The sequence below is a fragment of the Oncorhynchus mykiss genome, chromosome 2, assembly GCF_013265735.2.
Source record: "Oncorhynchus mykiss isolate Arlee chromosome 2, USDA_OmykA_1.1, whole genome shotgun sequence".
NCBI lineage: Eukaryota > Metazoa > Chordata > Actinopteri > Salmoniformes > Salmonidae > Oncorhynchus > Oncorhynchus mykiss.
Window position 1 is genome coordinate 90553467 of NC_048566.1, and position 24042 is coordinate 90577508.

Consider the following 24042-nt stretch of genomic DNA (forward strand, 5'->3'; position numbering starts at 1 on the left):
CGTCCTCGCAGTGGCAGACCACGTGTAACAGCACCTGCACAGGATCGGTACATTCGAACATCACACCTGCGGGACAGGTACAGGATGGCAACAACAACTGCCTGAGTTACACCAGGAAAGCACAATCCCTCCATCAGTGCTCAGACTGTCTGCAATAGGCTGAGAGAAGTTGGACTGAGGGCTTGTAGGCCTGTTGTAAGGCAGGTCCTCACCAGACATCACCGGCAACAACGTCACCTATGGACACAAACCCACCGTCGCTGGACCAGACAGGACCTGCAAAAAGTGCACTTCACTGACGAGTCGTGTTTTTTTCTCACCAGGGGTGTTGGCCGGATTCACGTTTATCGTCGAAGGAATGAGCGTTACACCGAGGCCTGTACTCTGGAGCGGGATCGATTTGGAAGTGGAGGGTCCATCATGGTCTGGGGCGGTGTGTTACAGCATCATCGGACTGAGCTTGTTGTCATTGCAGGCAATCTCAACGCTGTGCATTACAGGGAAAACATCCTCCTCCCTCATGTGGTACCCTTCCTGCAGGCTCATCCTGACATGACCCTCTAGCATGACAATGCCACCAGCCATACTGCTCTTTCTGTGCGTGATTTTCTACAAGACGGGAATGTCAGTGTTCTGCCATGGCCAGCGAAGAGCCCGGATCTCAATTCCATTGAGCACGTCTGGGACCTGTTGGATCGGGGAGTGAGGGCTAGGGCATTCCCCCCAGAAATGCCTTGGTGGAAGAGTGGGGTAACATCTCACAGCAAGAACTGGCAAATCTGGTGCAGTCCATGAGGAGATGCACTGCAGTACTTAATAAGCTGGTGGCCACACCAGATACTGACTGTCACTTTTGATTTTGACCCTCCATTTGTTCAGGGACACATTATTCAATTTCGGTTAGTTGTGGATGTCTGTGGAACTTTTTCAGTTTATGTCTCAGTTGTTGAAACGTATGTTCATACAAATATTTAAACATGTTAAGTTTGCTGAAAATAAAGGCAGTTGACAGTGAGAGGACGTTTCTTTTTTTGCTGAGTTTACAAACACACACAAACATCAATGACATCACACCTGCTCAGACCTAGCTACTCACACCTCCATCTCCAGAGCCCGCATCACTCTCCGCAACATGGTCTCAAACTGCACCATTTTGTTTCTGTCCGTGGCCAACACACTTTCAATATTTAGATATTAAAGCATTTGACATTTCCATTGTCTTAATGGAGGATTGGTTGATTTCCAGTTAAGAAAAAGATTTAAGATGATTGACGAGAAAAGTATCGTCCAACTCATTGGGTATCTCACTGCACCCTCACATGCCATGTCTTGAAATATGCAGACAGTCTAGAAAATGGCGCCGGAGAAGATGGCCACCGTTTTACGGTCTCCTAACCAATTGTGCTATTATGTGTTTTTTTCTCTCTATATTTTAAAATGATTTTGTACATAATGTTTCTGCAACCACATCTTACAGCAGAAAAGAGCTTTGGGATATCCGGACAGCGATCACTCACCTCGGATTGGACGAACATTTATTCAACAACAACAATAACACTCAAACAATATTCTCCAAACACCCCACAGGGCAGACATCCCAATTATTTGCAAAAGGAAGCGACACAGATGACGAAGAGCCGGATGCCTCGTCCGGACCCGCAGAAGACAACTAGGAAAGCTGCCGTTACCGTCAATATTACTTGCCAACGTGCAATCATTGGACAATAAACTAGACGTGATAAGATCATGAATATCCTACCAACGGGACATCAAAAGCTGTAATATCCTATGCTTCGCCGAATCGTGGCTGAATGACGACATGGATATTCAGCTCACGCGATACACCCTGCACCGGCAAGATAGAAGAGCACACTCCGGAAAGACGAGGGGGAGCAGTCTGTAATACCAATATGCTTCAAGCAGACCACCATAGTCCCTGTGCCCAAGAACACAAAGGCAACCTGCCTAAATGACTACAGACCTGTAGCCCTCACGCCCGTAGCCATGAAGTGCTTTGAAAGGCTGGTAATGGCTATCATCAACACCATTATCCCAGAAACCCTAGACCCACTCCAATTTGCATACTGCCCAAACAGATCCACAGATGATGCAATCTCTACTGCACTCCACAATGCCCTTTCCCACCTGGACAAAAGGATGTGAGAATGCTGTTCATTGACGACAGCTCAGCGTTCAACACCATAGTACCCTCAAAGCTCATCACCAAGCTAAGGATCCTGTGACTAAACACCTCCCTCTGCAACTGGATCCTGGACTTCCTGACAGGCCGGCTCCAGGTGGTGAGGGTAGGTAGCAACACATCTGCCACGCTGATCCTCAACACTGGAGCTCCCCAGGGGTACGTGCTCAGTCCCCTCCTGTACTCCCTGTTCACCCACGACTGCATGGCCAGGCACGACTCCAACACCATTAAGTTTGCTGACGACACAACAGTGGTAGTAGGCCTGATCACCGACAACGACGAGAATGCCTATAGGGAGGTCAGAGACCTGGCCGGGTGGTGCCAGAATACAACCTATCCCTCAACGTAACCAAGACTAAGGAGATGATTGTAGACTACAGGAAAAGGAGCACCGAGCATGTCTCCATTCTCATCGACGGGACAGTAGTGGAGCAGGTTGAGAGCTTCAAATTCCTTGGCGTCCACATCAACAAACTAGATTGGTCCAAACACACCAAGACAGTCGTGAAGAGGGCACGACAAAGCCTACTCCCCCTCAGGAAACTAAAAATATTTGGCATGGGTCCTGAGGTCCTCAAAAGGTTCTACAGCTGCAACATCGAGAGTATGGTTGCGTCACTGCCTGGTAGAGCAATTGCTCTGCCTCTGACCGCAAGGCACTACAGAGGGTAGTGCGTATGGCCCAGTACATCACTGGGGCTAAGCTGCCTGCCATCCAGGACCTCTACACCAGGCGGTGTCAGAGGAAGGCCCTAAAAATGGTCAAAGACCCCAGCCACCCCAGTCATAGACTGTTCGCTCTACTTCCGCATGGCAAGCGGTACCGGAGTGCCAAGTCTATGACAAAAAGGCTTCTCAACAGTTTTTACCCCCAAGCCATAAGACTCCTGAACAGGTAACCAAATGGTTACCTGGACTATTTGCAATGTGTGCCCCCCCAACCCCTCTTTTATGCTGCTGCTACTCTCTGTTTATCTTATATGCATAGTCACTTTAACTATACAGTCATGTTCATACTACCTAAATTGCCCCGACCAACCAGTGCTCCCACACATTGGCTAACCGGGCTATCGGCATTGTGTCCCACCACCCGCCAACCCCTCTTTTTACACTTCTGCTACTCTGTTCATCATATATGCATAGTCACTTTAACAATACCTACATGTACATACTACCTCAATAAGCCTGACTAACAAGTGTCTGTTTTTAGCCTTGCTACTCTTTTCAAATGGCTTTACGTCTTTACTTATGTACACACACACACACCTTTTTTATTCACACCATTGGTTAGAGCCTGTAAGTAAGCATTTCACTGTTAGGAATATGGAATATGACATTAAAGGGAATGATTGAAACCCCTCCCTAACTATGCACAGACTAATTCATTAGATGGTGTTCCCCTGCTATTGAAAGCATATAGCAAGGGGTTGCTGTGTATGTGTAGAGGTCAGGAGAGGGATACACCCTACTACTGACTGTAAGCCTAGTGGAGGTGAAACTACGGCATGGGGAAGAAAGCCATTGTTTTGGTGCCGGCTGCCACAAAAGACAATGGACCCTGAGAAAAATGGGGCGTCCTTGAATTGTGCACCACTTCCACAAAAGTGGGTGGAACAAAGTCACACAGCCTTTTTTCCCCGTGGGTGGGTGGGGTGGGGGTCCATGTCAGAGTTCACTGTTCCACCCGTGTGAAGTATTATAGCTGCCACATTAGCCTGCTAGCGACACTGGTCCCTGAGGGGGTTTGAGTATGCTAGGTAGGTATGTTGGAAAGGGAAACACACACGCAATAACATACACACATGCAAGAACGCAACGCAAAGCGTTGTGTCGTTAACACCCCTAGTAGTATTGACTGTTAAAGGTCCCGTCTGCCAGTATGAACCAAGCGGGAGACTAATCATTGCAAAAAACTTTATTAGGTTGTTACAGTGTGAGGATAAAATATAAAGTGCAAGAGAAATAAAGGAAAGTCAATGGCACTTATTGTGAAGACTGCGAGGGAAACCGATTATAATATAAAAAGACTGCAGGAAGGAGAGAAGGCAGTAGATAAGTTGACGCCACAGTACAGATAACTACTTAACGATTTCTGATCATTTCATTGGTCCTCCAAAGTACATCATCATTTTAAGATGTTCTGAATATATGACATCACCTGCCTTCACATTTCAGTGATGTTGTCCATAATAATGTCACTTGTGAAAGCCTGCGTTATCAGGGGTTCTCCAGGACTGGGTTGGAGAGAATCAGTTGGTCACATTGCATAGTCTGCATAGCCTGTTACAACACTGAAAGGCTGCTTCCTGCAGAACAGAAATACTGCACATAAAGTATCACGTATTGTAATACTATTACACAGCAATTGTTAATCATAATACTGCTTCGAGTTCAGTAGTACATTCTAGAGAGAAAGCAGCTGGATTTGAGAACAACCCAAAGAAGGACACTGTTCTTGACATGGTACAGAACATTAGTAGACAAGTTATGTTTTCTGTGGACCCTAGGAAGAGTAGCTGCTGCTGCTTTCGCAACAGCTAATGGGGATCCTGATACAATACCAAAAAAAATACTTGAGTAGACAGAGTTGAAAATCATCCATAGCTGCTTTAAACTCAGAAGAAGGAAAGTGTTCTGAAAAAAAACTCCAACCAAATGAATCTCAGTAAACAAAGAGATGGAACAAAACAGTGCATGTAGAGAGAAGATGTAGAGGAGAATCTTGTTAAGAGAAGACAAATCAATAGATTTAAGGCATTATTTTCCCCATCCCATCAGGAACTTGGAAACTGAAAATAATTAGCTAAGCTCTTGTGGTCAAGTCTAATTAATAATTTCATTGTTAGACTATTGTTTGTATTCTAGACCAGGCTTAGTTCAAATTACGATTGTGGTCGGGATGCCGGAGAAGGTTGAGCTGCTGTACGGTACACTGCGGTCACGGTCTTCTCTAGGTCATGGTCTTCTTCTTGCACTCGACAGAGCAGAAGAGCATTCCCTGTATGGCCATGAAGCGCTCTCCAATTAGACACTTAGCACAGCAGGAGCACTGGAAGCACTGAGGCTCAGCGTGCCAGTGGAACTCCCCGTAGGACACGCGCTGGGCCTCGGGCTCCACTGGGTTCTGACAGGCCGTACACACCTGGAGAGAGAGGGGATGTTTGTTTAAACACACACACACACGTATCTAGCACAGTTACAGTTGAAGTCGGAAGTTTATGTAAACTAGTTTTAATGACTCCAACCTAAGTGTTTTAACCACTCCACAAATTTCTTGTCCTACAAACTATAGTTTCCTCCTCAGGAAGGAGACGCATTCCGTCTCTTAGCGATGAATGTACTTTGGTGCGAAAAGTGCAAATCAATCCCAGAACAGCAGAAAAGGACCTTGTGAAGGTACAAAAGTATCTATATTCACAGTAAAACGAGTCCTATATCGACATAACCTGAAAGGCCGCTCCGCAAAGAAGAAGCCACTGCTCCAAAACCACCATATAAAAGCCAGACTAAGGTTTGCAACTGCACATGGGGACATAGATCGTACTTTTTGAAGAAATGTCCTCTGGTCTGATGAATCAAAAATATAACTGTTTGGCCATAATGACCATCGTTATGTTTGGAGGAAAAAGGGGGAGGCTTGCAAGCCGAAGAACACCATCCCAACCGTGAAGCACGGGGGTGGCAGCATCATGTTGTGAGGGTGCTTGCTGCAGGAGGGACTGGTGCACTTCACAAAATATCATAATCATGAGGAAGGAAAATGATGTGGATATATTGAAGCAACATCTCAAGACATCAGTCAGGAAGTTAAAGCTTGGCCGCAAATGGGTCTTCCAAATGGACAATGACCACAAGCATACTTCCAAAGTTGTGAGAAAATGGCTTAAGGACAACAAAGTCAAAGTATTAGAGTGGCCATCAAAGCCCTGACCTCAAATTGTGGGCAGAACTGAAAAAGCGTGTGCGAGCAAGGAGGCCTATAAACCTGCCTCAGTTACACCAGCTCTGTCAGGAGGAATGGGCCAAAATTCACCCAACTTATTACGGGAAGCTTGTGGAAGGCTACCTGAAACGTTTGACCCAAGTTAAACAATTTAAAGGCAATGCTACCAAATACTAATTGAGTGTATGTAAACTTCTGACCCACTGGGAATGTGATGAAAGAAATAAATGCTGAAATAAATAACTACTATTATTCTGACATATCTTATTCTTAAAATAAAGTGGTGAGCCTAACTGACCTAAAACAGGGAATATTTACTATGATTAAATGTCAGAAATTGTGAAAAACAGTTTAAATGTATTTGGTTATGGTGTGTATAAAATTCAGACTTAAAACTGTATCTCATGTATACAATACACATTGTACAAGGTATCACCCATGTACTGCACGCACACACACACACTCTCCCTCTCGTTCCTTACCGCGGCGTGGCTCTTCATGTAGCAGGGCTTGCAGACAGGCTTGTTGTTCTCCATAACGTACGTCTCTCCAGCCAGCACACAGTCACAGTCAAAGCAGCAGAAGTGCTTCAGATGCCAGTTCTGGTCCTCGGCCTGCGTGTACTCATTACTGAAGATCAGCTGCAGACACACAGACAGACCAGGTTAACATGGGGAGGTAGAATTGGGAAAGGATTCTTTTAGTTTTCCTCTCATATTTAAAAATATACTCCAGCTCCGACATTCTTGCTCCACAATGTGTTTAATGGATCTCAAACATATACTCATCACAGCCTCCACCGCTGGGCTTCTCGCTGTCTCCTCAGTGGCGTCCGTGGTACAGCTGTCCCTTCTTTGCTCACCTCTGACCGCTCTCATCCCTGCCTCCCCAACCCCTCACCTCATCACAGCCCCCGCAGCGTGGCTTCTCACTGTCTCCGTAGTGGCGTCCGCAGTACAACTGTCCCTTCTTCCAGAAGTAGATCATGTCGACCAGGAGCTCTGAGCAGGTGCAGCACACGAAGCAGGCTGGGTGCCACAGATTGTCATAGCCAGCACGCTCTGCGTACACTGCAGGCTCACCCTGACGCATGGTCAGCTGGCACTGGTGGCACGACTGAAGAAGGGGAATAGAAGGAGAAGGTGAGAGAGAGGAATACAAGAGAAAAGACCTTCGTTAGCAATGCCCTCACTAAAACATTGGCCCTGTAGCACAGCCTCATCCTGGTATTTTGTGCCATTATAAACTTAAACTGCATAATGATGATTATGATTTAAGACACTGCCTGACAGCTCCCATAAATCCAAATATTAATTCAGTTGGAATAACTAACTGCATATGGGGAGAGACGGGTAGAAAGACAGACAGGCAGTCTGTAGGGGTTTGCATGAACCAAAACCCTGTTTAGATGGAACATTATTCATCACGCTTCAAAACCATACTAAACAAATCAATATGCAAAACTATTCAAAATGATTCACTCATATTTTCACTTCTGGCTCCATCTTGTGGCCACTGCCTGTTCACCCCGCTATCATCCAGAAGGCGAGGTCAGTACAGGTGCATCAAAGCTGGGACCGAGAGACTGAAAAACAGCTTCTATCTCAAGGCCATCAGACTGTTAAACAGCCACCACTAACACTGAGTGGCTGCTGCCAACACACTGACACTGACTCAACTCCAGCCACTTTAATAATGGGAATTGATGGGAAATTATGTAAATATATCACTAGCCACTTTAAACAATGCTACCTTATATAATGTTACTTACCCTACATTATTCATCTCATATGCATACGTATATACTGTACTCTATATCATTGACAGTATCCTTATGTAATACATGTATCACTAGCCACTTTAAACTATGCCACTTTGTTTACATACTCATCTCATTTGTACATACTGTACTCGATACCATCTACTGTATCTTGCCTATGCTGCTCTGTACCATCACTCATTCATATATCCTTATGTACATATTCTTTATCCCCTTACACTGTGTACAAGACAGTAGTTTTGGAATTGTTAGTTAGATTACTTGTTATTACTGCATTGTCGGAACTAGAAGCACAAGCATTTCGCTACACTCGCATTAACATTTGCTAACCATGTGTATGTGACAAATAACATTTGATTTGATTTGACTGCCTGTTCTCATTCTACACTAGCCAACAGTATTCTCTGCTGAGAATATACATTTCAACTCAAATGTGAGACTGTTCTACATTTCAACCCCAGCATATTTTCCTTGAATATATGGACATTGAAGAGAGAGAGAGTGACAGAGAGAAAAGGTAGAGACCGTATCCACGGCAATAAATATACATAATATGAAAAGCTAGCTTGGTTCTAGCATCAGTGACGGACATATACAGTGGGGCAAAAAATAATTTAGTCAGCCACCAATTGTGCAAGTTCTCCCACTGAAAAATATGAGGCCTGTAATTTTCATCAATTTTCATACACTTCAACTATGACAGACAAAATGAGAAAAGAAAATCCAGAAAATCACATTGTAGGATTTTTAATTAATTTGTTTGCAAATTAGGGTGGAAAATAAGTATTTGGTCAATCTCAATACTTTGTTATATACCCTTTGTTGGCAATGACAGAGGTCAAACATTTTCTGCAAGTCTTCACAAGGTTTTCACACACTGTTGCTGGTATTTTGGCCCATTCCTCCATGCAGATCTCCTCTAGAGCAGTGATTTTTGGGGGCTGTTGCTGGGCAACACGAACTTTCAACTCCCTCCAAAGATTTTCTATGGGGTTGAGATCTGGAGACTGGCTACGCCACTCCAGGACCTTGAAATGCTTCTTACGAAGCCACTCCTTCGTTGCCAAGGCTGTGTGTTTGGGATCATTGTCATGCTGAAAGACCCAGCCACGTTTCATCTTCAATGCCCTTGCTGATGGAAGGAGCTTTTCACTCAAAATCTCACGATACATGGCCCCATTCTTTCTTTCCTTTACACGGATCAGTCATCCTGGTCCCTTTGCAGAAAAACAGTCCCAAAGCATTATGTTTCCACCCCCATGCTTCACAGTAGGCATGGTGTTCTTTGGATGCAACTGAGCATTCTTTGTTATCCAAACATGACGAGTTGAGTTTTAACCAAAAAGTTATATTTTGGTTTCATCTGACATTCTCCCAATCTTCTTCTGGATCATCCAAATGCTCTCTAGCAAACTTCAGATGGGCCTGAACATGTACTGGCTTAAGCAGGGGGACACGTCTGGCACTGCAGGATTTGAGTCCCTAGCGGCGTAGTGAGTTACTGATGGTAGGCTTTGGTCCCAGCTCTCTGCAGGTCATTCACTAGGTCCCCCCGTGTGGTTCTGGGATTTTTGCTCACCATTCTTGTGATCATTTTGACCCCCCGGGGTGAGATCTTGCGTGGAGCCCCAGATCGAGGGAGATTATCAGTGGTCTTGTATGTCTTCCATTTCCTAATAATTGCTCCCACAGTTGATTTCTTCAAACCAAGCTGCTTACCTATTGCAGATTCAGTCTTCCCAGAATTGGTGCAGGTCTACAATTTTGTTTCTGGTGTCCTTTGACAGCTCTTTGGTCTTGGCCATAGTGGAGTTTGGAGTGTGACTGTGTCTTTTATACTGATAACAAGTTCAAACAGGTGCCATTAATACAGGTAACGAGTGGAGGACAGAGAAGTTACAGGTCTGTGAGAGCCAGAAATCTTGCTTGTTTGTAGGTGACCAAATACTTATTTTCCACCATCATTTGCAAATAAATTCATTAAAAATCCTACAATGTGATTTTCTGGATTTTTTTTCTCATTTTGTCTGTCAGTTGAAGTGTACCTATGATGAAAATTACAGGCCTCTCATCTTTTTAAGTGGGAGAACTTGCACAATTGGTGGCTGACTAAATACTTTTTTGCCCCACTGTACTTCATATGAAAGTTAGTTGAAGTATAGTTTGACAACACACACTTCACTTATCCATCAGAGTTCATCTACGGCTTCTCTGAGAAAATCACTCCCTTGTTCAGTCATTCTCTAGTCTCTCTAATCTAATCGTATCTTCACAAAGCCACGTGTCTGAAGTGAGTCTGACAGTGAGGGGGGGGGGGGGGGGGGGGGGGGGTCATATGCTTCCAGGGCTTTTAAATCCATGATGAAGAGAGAGGGCATTAGAAAGAGATCAAAATCAGGGAACCAGAATGCACCAACAGTGACTAATCAAAAGGCTCTATTCAATATACATGATGAAGGAAGAGATAAAATACATACAGTAGGAAGGAAGGGGACCAAATCTGAGGATAACAACCCACTGTTAGTCAGTCACAATATCTCACACTACGATTGGAGAGTATACTTACATAGTGTCCACAGGGTCCAGCCAGGTGATCTCCAGGGGCTCCCGGAGTACCCATGGCCCCAGCAGTGGCAGCAGTGCCCATGTCTCCTGGTCCACCTTCTCCTGCCCCAGGGTAACCTCCAGCCCCCATCCCAGGTTGAACCTGTAATGCTAGCCCGAGTATACTCCCAGACCCAGGCCTTGTTGGATGACCAGGACCTCCAGGCCCAAAGGCTCCCCCAGACCCAACTCCAGGCCCAAAGGATCCCCCAGGCCCAAAGGATCCCCCAGGCCCAAAGGATGCCCCAGGCCCAACTCCAGGACCAAAGGATCCCCCAGCCCCAACTCCAGGACCAAAGGATCCCCCAGCCCCAACTCCAGGACCAAAGGATCCCCCAGCCCCAACTCCAGGACCAAAGGATCCCCCAGCCCCAACTCCAGGACCAAAGGATCCCCCGGCCCCAACTCCAGGACCAAAGGATCCCCCGGCCCCAACTCCAGGACCAAAGGATCCCCCAGCCCCAACTCCAGGACCAAAGGATCCCCCAGCCCCAACTGGAAGCCCAGGGGCTCCCATCCCATGTCCTCCCATGCCTGGCGCTCCCTGTCCTGGTCCTCCCTCCTGACCCATCATCTCCTCAGGCAGTTTGATGTCTCCCACTCCCAGGGCCTCGTCTTTATACTTGCGGACGTACTGCTGCATCTGTTTGACCTCTGCAGGGGTCAGCTCATGGCACTTGGCCGGATCCTGGTCATGCTCCGGTAGCTGCACTGCCATCTGTTGCCGGCGGTAGGCTGCACCCTCCGTGCCCGCTATGGGACGCCTCTCTGGGGGCAGGAGCTCGATGTAGCGTACCGCCTGACGGTCAATTGGAGAGCAAAGGAGAGAGAATTAGGACTTTGTTAAGGGAGGAGAAGAGAGAGAGGGAGGGAAGGAAAGACATGGAGAGAAAACAGACAAAAATTAGGAAAAGGAAAGAGGAAGAGTCAGGAACAAACAGAGAGAAAGTGAAAACAAAAAGAGAGCTAGAGAGAGGCAGTGAAGATCTAACTCAGTCTTCCCTGGGCTCGTGACTAATATTAAGCTGTGTTGCTGTGCTGATCTTGTTAAGGGAGAGATTGGGAGAGGCAACCAGTTGTTATATGACATCTTACAACCTCTCCCTAACTACCACTACTTAACACATACTTGTTGAGGGATATGAAGATACAAAGTGTGACCTCTGGTGGACAGTCTTTCTAGTGATTAGCCTGGTTAAAATCAGACAACCTAAAACATTTGTTTTTTACTAGGCTAGGCCACGATGACATCCCTTACAGAAACCGAGGAAACAATACTGGCAAAGTTCCTCTAGACCGGTGTTCTCAACCCTGGGATTGTCATAGGTATTCTAATTCTATGAAACAGTAGTTATACTGTTATGTTACTGAAGATGAACTGTTGTTATACCCTTACCATGTGCTGTTTCACCCCTGGAGGAGCCCACTCGTAGGTAACAGACTTCAGGGGCACGGCATCCTTCCTGACAGGTACGACATTGGCTGACACAGCAGTGGCTCTGATTGCCCCAGGTTTGGGCATGGTAGCGGGTCCAGACCCAGCTCCACCTCCAGACCCAGCACCATAGCTAGCCCCAGCTCCGGACCCAGCCCCATAGCCAGCTCCGGGCCCAGCTCCGGACCCATAGCCAGCCACGGGCCCAGCTCCAGCCCCGGACCCATAGCCAGCTCCGGGCCCAGCTCCAGCCCCGGACCCATAGCCAGCTCCGGGTCCAGCCCCGGACCCATAGCCAGCTCCAGCTCCGGACCCATAGCCAGCCCCAGCTCCAGCCCCGGACCCATAGCCAGCTCCATCCCCATTGCCAGCATTGGCTGGCACATTGTGGGCAGACTGGGGACTGTATGGAACAGCGGTTCCTGACATGGGGCTGGCAGAGATGGAGAAGGTGACCTGGTTGCCCTTGTACGTGGGGACACCGTCAGTTTTGAGCTTGGCAATGAGGCCAGTGTACTTGGTATCCTCGAACAGCTTGCCCACCTTCCTGTTATCATCAGAGTTCATCTGCACATCGTGGTCCGTAAGCCCACACTTGCAGTTCCGGCAGATCTTTCTGTGATGGGGAAAGTCAATGGGGAATATGTTAGACTAGACGTATGGTTGGGTCTAAGTACTCTCAAAAACGTTTAGGTTTCCTTTATGATCACCTAACTAGGAAAACCTCTACCAACTGGGCACAGACTTGAATTCAATATCTATTCCACGTTGGTTCAATAACATTATATTGATATGACGTGGAAAAACAATGTTCAACCAGCGTGTGGCCAGTAGGTAGGCCATACAGCCCTGACACTCATCACTGAACCTCAACTGCTTTTAAAAATATATATTGTTTCCTTCTAAGCAGGGACTGATTTAGACCAGGGACACCAGGTGCATGCAATGAATTATCAGGTAGAACAGAAAACCAGCAGACGTCAGACCTCATAGGGTCAGAGTTGAATACACCTGCCCTATAGCGTAAAGCAGGTCAAAGGCCCAGGCATTTAGATAGATACCCTATTGCTTTCACATCTTTTCAGATCAGTGGTCATGGAAGAGGAATCGGAAATATTCATGACTTTCGGGAAACAGTCACAAGCTTGTGAGTAAGTAGAGTTGTGGGAGGCAGGATAGTGAACAAGTGAGATCACCACACTTCAGCTAAGGTGGGATGAGTGATGTCGTCACCTTAGGATCAAATGACATCAAATAACACAGAATGTCTTTCCTGTTCCGTTCTTATTTCCACAGACTGGGCTTGCCCTGCACGTCTGACCATGACCAAGACGGAAGGAATTGTGGCAGTTAGGTGTTGCCATAGCAACTGGCCACTGAAGTAGGCACCGGGGCACCTGTTGTGATGTCTTCAGGAAAGCTAGCTGAGTGTGGATAATTGTCGGGGGAAGCAGGAATGCTGGCTTGACTTGAGGACAGTGGGGGACACCTATTTTCATGAGGCATTGGTCCACATAAAGACTGCTTTGTAAGTCCAGAAATCAGTAATGTAGGACATTAAGGTTATTTCAAATTTAAGAGCACAAAAACTGTAATAGTAGACAACAATGATCGGTTGCAACATGCTTTCAGGGCCTGTGGCTTTCCCTGTTGTCTTGAAGCTAAGAGAAAATAAGCATTGTTGTTGTCCCCATCAGGTCTGGATTATCTTGAATTCAATATATGAAAAATGATATTAAGTATACAGCACAGAGACAACAATACAGTACAAACCTCCAGAAGTGTAGCTCAAACCCCTCACACTTGTCCTTGCATTTCAGACACGCCGCCCCGGCGCCAATTTCATGGCCCAGGGTCATCTGCCAACAGACAGAACACAGCACATTAATTAGATTAACAGACGTACGTGGTCTTTAGAAATTACTTCATACCAGCCAGGGCTTGATATTTACTGAAGTTCATATGGTGCAGTCACTATTTAGGCTTAATTGTTTTTGGGATGGCCTTTTCAAATACCCTTGTTAGCAGAATCTGCAGCGTTCTGTAGATGTACAGCGTCACCTTGACATTTGCGTATTAAAACAGGCCTAACAACAAATAAAATAAAAACAGAAACTGATGTCCCATTAATCCCTAATCCCCCCTCAGATATATTCCAGATTTGATGCGTCAAGCAACAGCCCACTTTTCTCAACCATTCTGCATGCATTCTCTTCTGTTCTGATTAGTTTACCTCCAGTGCCTATTTTGGATGTTAGGCTACTTGCCAACTAAACAAGACTCACTAGGCTATAGGCCTAATTCCAGAGTTTAGTCACAGCGCATACTGTAGAATCCCCTTCACATTCGTATCACTCAGACTACCTTCTCTACTTCAAACACCAGTGTTGTCTGTCTTGCACGTTACTGCTGTCTGAGCCCTTATACGGTCAAGTAATCCACAATGCTGAAAGAGAGCCCCTCTCCAGGGTTGAGCCCCTCTCCAGGGTTGCATCCCAAATGGCACCCTTTTCCCTATACAGTGCCCTATGGGCCCTGGTCAAAAGAAGTGCACTACATACGGATTAGGGTGCCATTTGGGACGCAAAAACACACTCTCCTGATTGGTGAAGGCCGTTTTTGGCTCAGGGAGCCCTGAAAGTGGAGCAGTGAGCCCCCCTCGGCCTTTGGGAATGAGCAGCCGGCCTCTAAAGAGGAATGCCAAGCTCAAGCCAGACTAGAGCTTATAAGTGTGTGACCTGTAGATAATATTTACATTAACCATCACCCCCTTTTCTCCACTTAAAGCTGCAATAGGTCACTTTTTGGCGACCTGACAAAATTCACATATAAAATGTGTGTTATAGTATAGGTCTGTCATTCTAATAGAAAGCAAGTCTAAGAAGCGGTAGATCTGTTCTGCGCGCTATTTCTATACTTCCCATTTTTAAGTTTACTTTTTTGAGTCTTTTACTTTTGGGTTGGTGCACAAGATTCAAACAGCTGAAAATACAATATTTTTGGTTATGGAAAATATATTTCAGAGGTTTAGACGGTACAATGATACTACACTATAGTTGCTTGTTGTGTCACCAACTGAAATAAGGCGAACTATTAGAATTTTATCGACCAGGAAATGGCAGAGATATATCTGCATAGTGCATCTTTAACAATAGTAAATGATTATAAAGAAAGGGAAGCCTAGCTATTGGTGAGTCAGACATACAGTTGAAGTCGGAGGTTTACATACACTTAGGTTGGCGTCATTAAAACTCGTTTTACAACCACTCCACAAATTTCTTGCTAACAAACCAAAGTTTTGGCAAGTTGTTCATGACAAGTAATTTCCCCAAAAATTGTTTACAGACAAATTATTTCACTGTATCACAATTCCAGTGGGTCAGAAGTTTACATGCACTAAGTTGACTGTGCCTTTAAAAATTCAAAAAAATGTCATGGCTTTAGAAGCTTGATAAGCTAATTGACATCATTTGGAGGTGTACCTATGGATGCATTTCAATGCCTACCTTCAAACTCAGTGCTTCTTGACATCATGAGAAAATCAAAAGAACTCAAACAATAGTACGCAAGTATAAACACCAAGGGACCACGCAGCCGTCATACTGCTCAGGAAGGTGACGCGTTCTGTTTCCTACAGATTAACGTACTTTGGTGTGAAAAGTGCAAATCAATCCCAGAACAACAGCAAAGGACCTTGTGAAGATGCTGGAGGAAACAGGTACTAAAGTATCTATATCCACAGTAAAACGAGTCCTATATCGACATAACCTGAAAGGCCACTCGGCAAGGAAGAAGCCACTGCTCCAAAACCGCCATAAAGAAAGCCAGACTACGGTTTGCAACTGCACATGGGGACAAAGACCGTACTTTTTGGAGAAATGTCCTCTGGTCTGATGAAACAAAAAATAGAACCGTTTGGCCATAATGACCATCGTCATGTTTGGCGGAAAAAGGGGGAGGCTTGCAAGCCAAAGAACACCTTCCCAACCATGAAGCACAGGGGGTGGCAGCATCATGTTGTGGGGGTGCTTGCTGCAGGAAGGACTGGTGCACCTCACAATATAGATGTCATCATGTTGGAGGAAAATGATGTGGATATATTGAAGCAACATCTCAAGACATCAGTCAGGAAGTTAAAGCTTGGTCGCAAATGGGTCTTCCAAATGGACAATGACCTCAAGCATACTTCCAAAGTTGTGGAAACTGGTTTAAGGACAACAAAGCCAAGGTATTGGAGTGGCCATCACAAAGTTCTGACCTCAATCCCATAGAATATTTGTGGGCAGAACTAAAAAAGCATGTGGAGCAAGGAGGCCTACAAACCTGACTCAGTTACACCCACTCTGTCAGGAGGAATGGGCCAAAAGTCACCCAACTTATTGTGGGAAGCTTGTAGAAATCTACCTAAATTTAAATTGTTTAAGGTAATGCTACCAAATACTAATTGAGTGTTTGTAAACTTCTGACCCACTGGGAATGTGAGAAAAGAAATAAAAGCAGAAATCAATCTCTATACTATTATTCTGATATTTCACATTCTTAAAATAAAGTGGTGATGCTAATTGACCTAAGACAGGGAATTTTTACTAGGATTAAATGTCAGGAATTGTGAAAAACGGAGTTAAAATGTATTTAGCTACGGTGTGTGTAAACTACCGACTTCAACTGTAAGGCTCTGCAGTGTCCATCTCATATTTTCTGTATTCAGAAGTCAAACAGCCTTGCTTGCTTCCTCTCTTCTGAAAATATATAGTGAACAAAAATATTTTAAAAAAATAACATGGAACAATTTCAAAGATTTTACTGAGTTACAGTTCATATAAGGAACTCAGTCAACTGAAATACATGAGGCCCTAATCTTTGGATTTCACATGACTGGGAATACAGATATGCATCTGTTGGTCAGATATGCATCTTTAGGGGTGTGGATCAGGAAACCAGTCAGTATCTGGTGTTACCACCATGTGCCTCATGCAGCGCAACACATCTTCTTCGCATTGAGTTGATCAGGCTGTTGATTGTGGCCTGTTGTCACACTCTTCTTCAATGGCTGTGCGAAGTTGCTGGATATTGAACTGGATTCAGAGTAGAGGTCGACCGATTAAATTGGAATGGCCGATTAATAGGGCCAATTTCAAGTTTCATAACAATCGGAAATCAGTATTTTTGGACGCCGATTTTGCCCATTTAAAAAAATATATTATTATTATTTAACTAGGCAAGTCAGTTAAGAACACATTCTTATTTTCAATGAAGGCCTAGGAACAGTGGTTAACTGCCTTGTTCAGGGGCAGAACGACAGATTTTTACCTTGTCAGCTCTGGGATTCAATCTTGCAACCTTACAGTTAACTAGTCCAATGCTCTAACCACCTGCCTCATTGCACTCCACGAGTAGCCTGCCTGTTACGCGAATGCAGTAGAAGCAAAGGTAAGTTGCTAGCCAGCATTAAACTTATCTTATAAAAAACTAAATCAATCATAAATCCCTAGTTAACGACACATGGTTGATGATATTACTAGTTTATCTAGTGTGTCCTGCGTTGCATATAATCGATGCAACGATGGGGGATGATTGAACAAAAGCGTATTTGCAAAAAAAAGCACAATCGTTGCACGACTGTACCTTACCGTAAACACCAATGCCTTTCTTAAAATCAATACACAGAAGTATATATTTTTAAACCTGCATATTTAGCTAAAATAAATCCAGGTTAGCAGGCAATATTAACCATGTGAAATTGTGTCACTTCTCTTGCGTTCATTGCACGCAGAGTAAGGGTATATGCAACAGTTTGGGCCACCTGGCTCATTGCGAACTAATTTGCCAGAATTTTACATAATTATGACATAACATTGAAGGTTGTACAATGTAACAATAATATTTAGACTTAGGGCTGCCACCTGTTAGATAAAATACCGAACGTTTCCATATTTCACTGATATAATAAACATTTTGTTTTTGAAATTATAGTTTACGGATTCGACCATATTAATGACCAAAGGCTCATATTTCTGTGTGTTATGTTAGACTTAATTATATGATTTGATATTTGATATAGCAGTCTGACTGAGCGATGGTAGGCAGCAGCAGGCTCCTAAGCATTCATTCAAACAGCACTTTCATGCATTTTGCCAGCAGCTCTGTTTATGACTTCAAGCCTATCAGCCTAATGGCTGGTGTAACCGATATGAAATAGCTAGCTAGTTAGCGGGGTGCGCGCTAATAGTGTTTCATTCGTCACTCGCTCTGAGACATGGAGTAGTTGTTCCCCTTGCTCTGCAAGGGCCGCGGCTTTCGTGGAGCGATGGGTAACGATGCTTCGAGTGTGGCTGTTGTCGATGTGTTCCTGGTTCGAGCCCAGGTAGAAGCGAGGAGAGGGACGGAAGCTATACTGTTACACTGGCAATACTAAAGTGCCTATAAGAATATCCAATAGTCAAAGGTATATTAAAAACAAATGGTAGAGAGAGAAAAATAGTCCTATAAATACTATATTAACTACAACCTAAAACCTCTTACCTTGGAATATTGAACTCTCATATGAAACATGTCTCATATGTTCTCATGTTCTGAGCAAGGAACTCAAACGTTAACTTTTTTTTTTAAATTTTTTTTTTACATGGAACATATTGCACTTTTACTTCTCCAAAACTCTTTTTGCATTATTTAAAACAAATTGAACATATTTCATTATTTATTTGAGGCTAAATTGATTTTTATTGATGTATTATATTAAGTTAAAATAAGTGTTAATTCAGTAGTTGTAGTAATTGTCATTATTACAAATAAATTTAATTGAAAAAATAAAATAGATTAAAAAAATTATACATTTTAAAAACTGCTTTTTTTGGTCCTCCAATAAATCGGTATCGGCGTTGAAACATCATAATCGGTCGACCTCTAATTCAGAGCATCTCAAACATGCTCAATGGGTGACATGTCTGGTGAGTATGAAGGCTGTGTAAAAACAGACATTTTCAGCTTCCAGGAATTGTGTCCAGATCCTTGCAACATGGGGCTGTGCATTATGCTGAAACATGAGGTGATGGGGGTTGATGAACAGCACGACAATGGGCCTCACGATCTCGTCACGGTATCTCTGTGCATTGAAATTCCCATTGATAAAATGCAATTGTGTTGGTTGTCCATAGCTTATGCCTGCCCATACCATAACCCCACCGCAGGACACTCTGTTCACAATGTTGACATCAGCAAAATGCTCACCCACACAACACCATACACGCTGCCATCTGCCCGGGACAGTTGAAACCGGGATTCATCTGTAAAGAGCACACTTCATCATGCCAGTGGACATCGAAGGTGAACATTTTCCCACTGAAGTCAGTGACGACGCCAAACTGCAGTCAGGTCAAGATCCTGGTGAGGACAACAAGCACACAGATGAGCTTCCCGGAGTCAGTTTCTGACAGTTTGTGCAGACATTCTTCAGGTTGTGCAAACCCACAGTTTCATCAGCTGTCAGTGTGGCTGGTCTCAGATGATCCCGCAGGTGACGAAGCCAAATGTGGAGGTCCTGGGCTGGCGTGGCTACACGTGGTCTGTGGTTGTGAGGCCGGTTGGACATACTGCAAAATTCTCTAAAACAACGTTGGAGGCGGATTACGGTAGAGAAATTAACATTAAATTCTCTGGCAACAGTTCTGATGGATATCCCTGCAGTAAGCTTGCCAATTGTACACTCCCTCAAAACTTGAGACATCTGTAGAATTGTTGCACATTTCAGAGTGGCCTTTTATTGTCCCCAGCACAAAGTGCACCTATGTAATGATCATGCTGTTTAATCAGCTTCTTGATATGCCACACCTGTCAGGTGGATGGATTATCTCAGCAAGGCAGAAATGCTCACTAACTGGGGTGTAAGGAAATGATTTCACAACATTTGAGAGAAATAAGTTTGTGCGTATAGAACATTTCAGGGATCTTTCATTTCAGCTCATGAAACACGGGACCAACACTTTACATGTTGTGTTTATATTTTTTGTTCAGTATAAATTGTCAATGTTTACTTAAACTTCTCAGGAACACCCTACAAGCCTCTCTTCCCAGAAGCCCATTAGGGAGATAATGATGCCTTTAGGATACTGATTAATGAAGATCAGTAAGAGTGGACTAGTGCCATACAGTGCCTTGCGAAAGTATTCGGCCCCCTTGAACTTTGCGACCTTTTGCCACATTTCAGGCTTCAAACATAAAGATATAAAACTGTATTTTTTTTGTGAAGAATCAACAACAATTGGGACACAATCATGAAGTGGAACGACATTTATTGGATATTTCAAACTTTTTTAACAAATCAAAAACTGAAAAATTGGGCGTGCAAAATTATTCAGCCCCTTTACTTTCAGTGCAGCAAACTCTCTCCAGAAGTTCAGTGAGGATCTCTGAATGATCCAATGTTGACCTAAATGACTAATGATGATAAATACAATCCACCTGTGTGTAATCAACTCTCCGTATAAATGCACCTGCACTGTGATAGTCTCAGAGGTCCGTTAAAAGTGCAGAGAGCATCATGAAGAACAAGGAACACACCAGGCAGGTCCGAGATACTGTTGTGAAGAAGTTTAAAGCCGGATTTGGATACAAAAAGATTTCCCAAGCTTTAAACATCCCAAGGAGCACTGTGCAAGCGATAATATTGAAATGGAAGGCGTATCAGACCACTGCAAATCTACCAAGACCTGGCCGTCCCTCTAAACTTTCAGCTCATACAAGGAGAAGACTGATCCGAGATGCAGCCAAGAGGCCCATGATCACTCTGGATGAACTGCAGAGATCTACAGCTGAGGTGGGAGACTCTGTCCATAGGACAACAATCAGTATATTGCACAAATCTGGCCTTTATGGAAGAGTGGCAAGAAAGCCATTTCTTAAAGATACCCATAAAAAGTGTTGTTTAAAGTTTGCCACAAGCCACCTGGGAGACACACCAAACATGTGGAAGAAGGTGCTCTGGTCAGATGAAAGCAAAATTTAACTTTTTGGCAACAATGCAAAACGTTATGTTTGGCGTAAAAGCAACACAGCTCATCACCCTGAACACACCATCCCCACTGTCAAACATGGTGGTGGCAGCATCATGGTTTGGGCCTGCTTTTCTTCAGCAGGGACAGGGAAGATGGTTAAAATTGATGGGAAGATGGATGGAGCCAAATACAGGACCATTCTGGAAGAAAACCTAATGGAGTCTGCAAAAGACCTGAGACTGGGACGGAGATTTGTCTTCCAACAAGACAATGATCCAAAACATAAAGCAAAATCTACAATGGAATGGTTCAAAAATAAATATATCCAGGTGTTAGAGTGGCCAAGTTAAAGTCCAGACCTGAATCCAATCGAGAATCTGTGGAAAGAACTGAAAACTGCTGTTCACAAATGCTCTCCATCCAACCTCACTGAGCTCGAACTGTTTTGCAAGGAGGAATGGGAAAAAATGTCAGTCTCTCGATGTGCAAAACTGATAGAGACATACCCCAAGCGACTTACAGCTGTAATCGCAGCAAAAGGTGGCGCTACAAAGTATTAACTTAAGGGGGCTGAATAATTTTGCACGCCCAATTTTTCAGTTTTTGATTTGTTAAAAAAGTTTGAAATATCCAATATAATATTGTGTCCCACTTGTTGTTGATTCTTCACAAAAAAATACAGTTTTATATCTTTATGTTTGAAGCCTGAAATGTGGCAAAAGGTCCCAAAGTTCAAGGGGGCCGAATACTTTCGCAAGGCACTGTATACATGTAAATAAGCTAACCACATATGTGATAGCAATCTGTCAGTCAATGATGTAGCATGCAGCCATTGGTTGATGCATGCAAAGTTTGATCAAGGGAACATGACCAATGACACATTGCCATGAGGTGTCTCAGGTTGACAAGGGAAAGTAGCCACAGTCCAGAAAATCTGTGAATTTCAAATGCCAGATGATCTTATGAGCAAGGGCCCAAATACATCTTGAGAACTTGATGCCTTCAGAATGCATTAACAGAGTCATATTATTGATACTCTTTGAAGATAATCGAGCAGACAATCAAAACAATTAGTTTTCTTTGATCAAAGGTCATTAGCAGTTTGACAATTATCGGGGTCTCACATTTATGATTAGTGATCTAGTAATTATCGCGGCTTCACGCTGGTAATCTACTGAATCTTAAAGGCCATTACTGCGACGCTTTCCCTTTGTACAGGCGCGTGGACCTTGATGATAGCTGACAGTTAAGGGCTGGAATCATGGAGCCCCCACTCCACTCTCATGCCTTAATCTCTCTTAATCTCTTGACAGTTGAATTAACAGAGAATGGTCCTTTGTTATAATGCTATAAATACAATTGAGTGACTCAATCGATGTAGTAGTTAGGTGCTTTGTTGTATCTAAACGATGCTGTCTGCTGCATCAGACCGGTATCATTGATGAGTGGTCGCGCGTGGGAGACGGGACGTCCGTCCTCACCTTCAGAATCAGATTATTGGAACATGATATTGAGAGAAAGACACCAATGGTTAGGATGCGAACAATGTCAAAACATATTAGACCAACTACGGGTTTGTTTTATTTGATAAACTGACCTTGCACAGAAGCAAGAAGTTCGAAGGTTCTAGCAATTGGCTACATATTGCTAACACATCCAGTATTTTACAGTCAAACGGTAGTCTATGTAGCAAAAGTTACTGTCTTTAATGACAGAACGAGCCATCTTCCTTGCTGACTTTACTAGGTTGTAGGATACACCTCTAAGGGCGTTGCCATGTCTTATCTGGAACTATACACAGGCATGAGGACTTACCTTCTTGATTTCCTTTTCTACCTCCATTTTCAGTTCCCCGCTGTAGGCTATGCTGGTTTAGACCCGCCGTAAACTTTCAAAGTAAATACACAAAAACTTGGACTCACTTTACGTTGACACTTATCTTTAGAAACAACCGAAAGTTTATCGGTTTTATTCTGCCACCACTTCTTCCGGAACGGTCCCGTTCATTGCTTTGTTACTATGAAAGGCTTCCGCTATACAAATTCTTCAATTCTGGACCAATTGAAATTGAGTGAGCAACCAATAAAGTACGGACAGCCAATCATCGTTTAGCAAGGGGGGCCTCCTCAACAATAAAACTAAATGAATGAACACGGAAACCACAGTAGTCTACAGGTTAATCCTTTCAATGCTGTTTTGTTGGGTGTGGTTGTATTGGTTCTGGTGGAGCAAATATATTAGGCAGTCATGAGCCTATTGTTGTTAGTGTTTACAGTCAATGTATATACTATTTACAATTAAATGTGTCCTCTTACAGTATATGCTGATAGTTTTTGGGGTGATATTTGACCAAATACTAGACAGAGGAGCAGCAACTTGGTATTAACACTTGTCGTGTGCAACACATTTCACATTTATGACAGAGATTAATAGTGTGTCTGTCACGCAGATTATACATCGACCCTCTGGTTGATTGGTTGAGTCTTGACACAGTCATGGATAGCAGCTACATTTACTATATAGCCATCCCTCCCAATCTTAAACCTGCACATACTTATCATGCAGATGCAGGAAGTGTGTAGTAATGATGTGGTTTAGAGACATCCTACGTCATGTGCATCTGTTTTGCTGTCCTTTTAAAAGAAGGCCTTGGGTGTTTCACAGCTTGTGGCCTTGTGTAACTGTGTTACAGACAAACTGCAAAACAGGTGGGTATCTAGGCAACTGTATAAATAATCATAAAATCATCATAAGGGGATGATTTGTGTAATTTATCAAACTCATGATAAATTCAAATGTAATTTCTTTCGATGCAGGCATGATTTTGTATGCCCTGTCTTTGCCAGTTGGTATGCAGAGTAATCTTGCATGTGAGAGAGAAAAAATAACTTCAAAACAAAATATTGTTAGACAAAATAAGGTCATGTGTCACGCCCTGGCCATAGAGAGTCTTATATTCTCTATTTTGGTTAGGCCAGGGTGTGACTAAGGTAGGCGTTCTATGTTCTTTTTTCTATGTTCTTGTATTTCTTTGTTTTTGGCCGGGTATGGTTCTCAATCAGGGACAGCTGTCTGTCGTTGTCTCTG

General features: G+C 43.8%; 1 protein-coding gene across 4 annotated transcripts; it reads right to left on the bottom strand.

The window, feature by feature from the left end:
• Nucleotides 1-4103: 4103 nt before the first annotated feature.
• Nucleotides 4104-23007, bottom strand: tes (testis derived transcript (3 LIM domains)). 4 transcript variants are annotated; one of them, XM_036958830.1, is made up of 8 exons: nucleotides 22771-23007; nucleotides 13739-13824; nucleotides 12130-12581; nucleotides 11927-12099; nucleotides 10493-11329; nucleotides 7047-7262; nucleotides 6629-6787; nucleotides 4104-5345 (listed from the first exon to the last, which is right to left on the bottom strand). In XM_036958830.1, the coding sequence occupies exons 1-8, from the start codon at nucleotides 22795-22797 to the stop codon at nucleotides 5154-5156; spliced, it is 2142 nt and encodes a 713-aa protein (XP_036814725.1). In that variant the 5' UTR covers nucleotides 22798-23007; the 3' UTR covers nucleotides 4104-5153. The 4 variants fall into 4 exon arrangements, with proteins under 4 accessions (XP_036814725.1, XP_036814734.1, XP_036814729.1 ...); XM_036958839.1 differs by having other exon boundaries at nucleotides 10493-10995; nucleotides 11026-11329; nucleotides 11927-12581; XM_036958834.1 differs by having other exon boundaries at nucleotides 10493-10974; nucleotides 11005-11329; nucleotides 11927-12581.
• Between the last annotated feature and the right edge of the window lie 1035 nt (nucleotides 23008-24042).

Excerpts from the sequence above, each read along its gene's own strand:
- tes (XM_036958827.1), bottom strand. The coding sequence starts at position 22,797 with ATGGAGGTAGAAAAGGAAATCAAGAAG. Across the intron at positions 13,825-22,770 it reads TAGAAAAGGAAATCAAGAAG|ATGACCCTGGGCCATGAAAT; the intron begins GTAAGTCCTCAT and ends GTCTGTTGGCAG. Across the intron at positions 12,582-13,738 it reads TTTGAGCTACACTTCTGGAG|AAAGATCTGCCGGAACTGCA; the intron begins GTTTGTACTGTA and ends TCCCCATCACAG.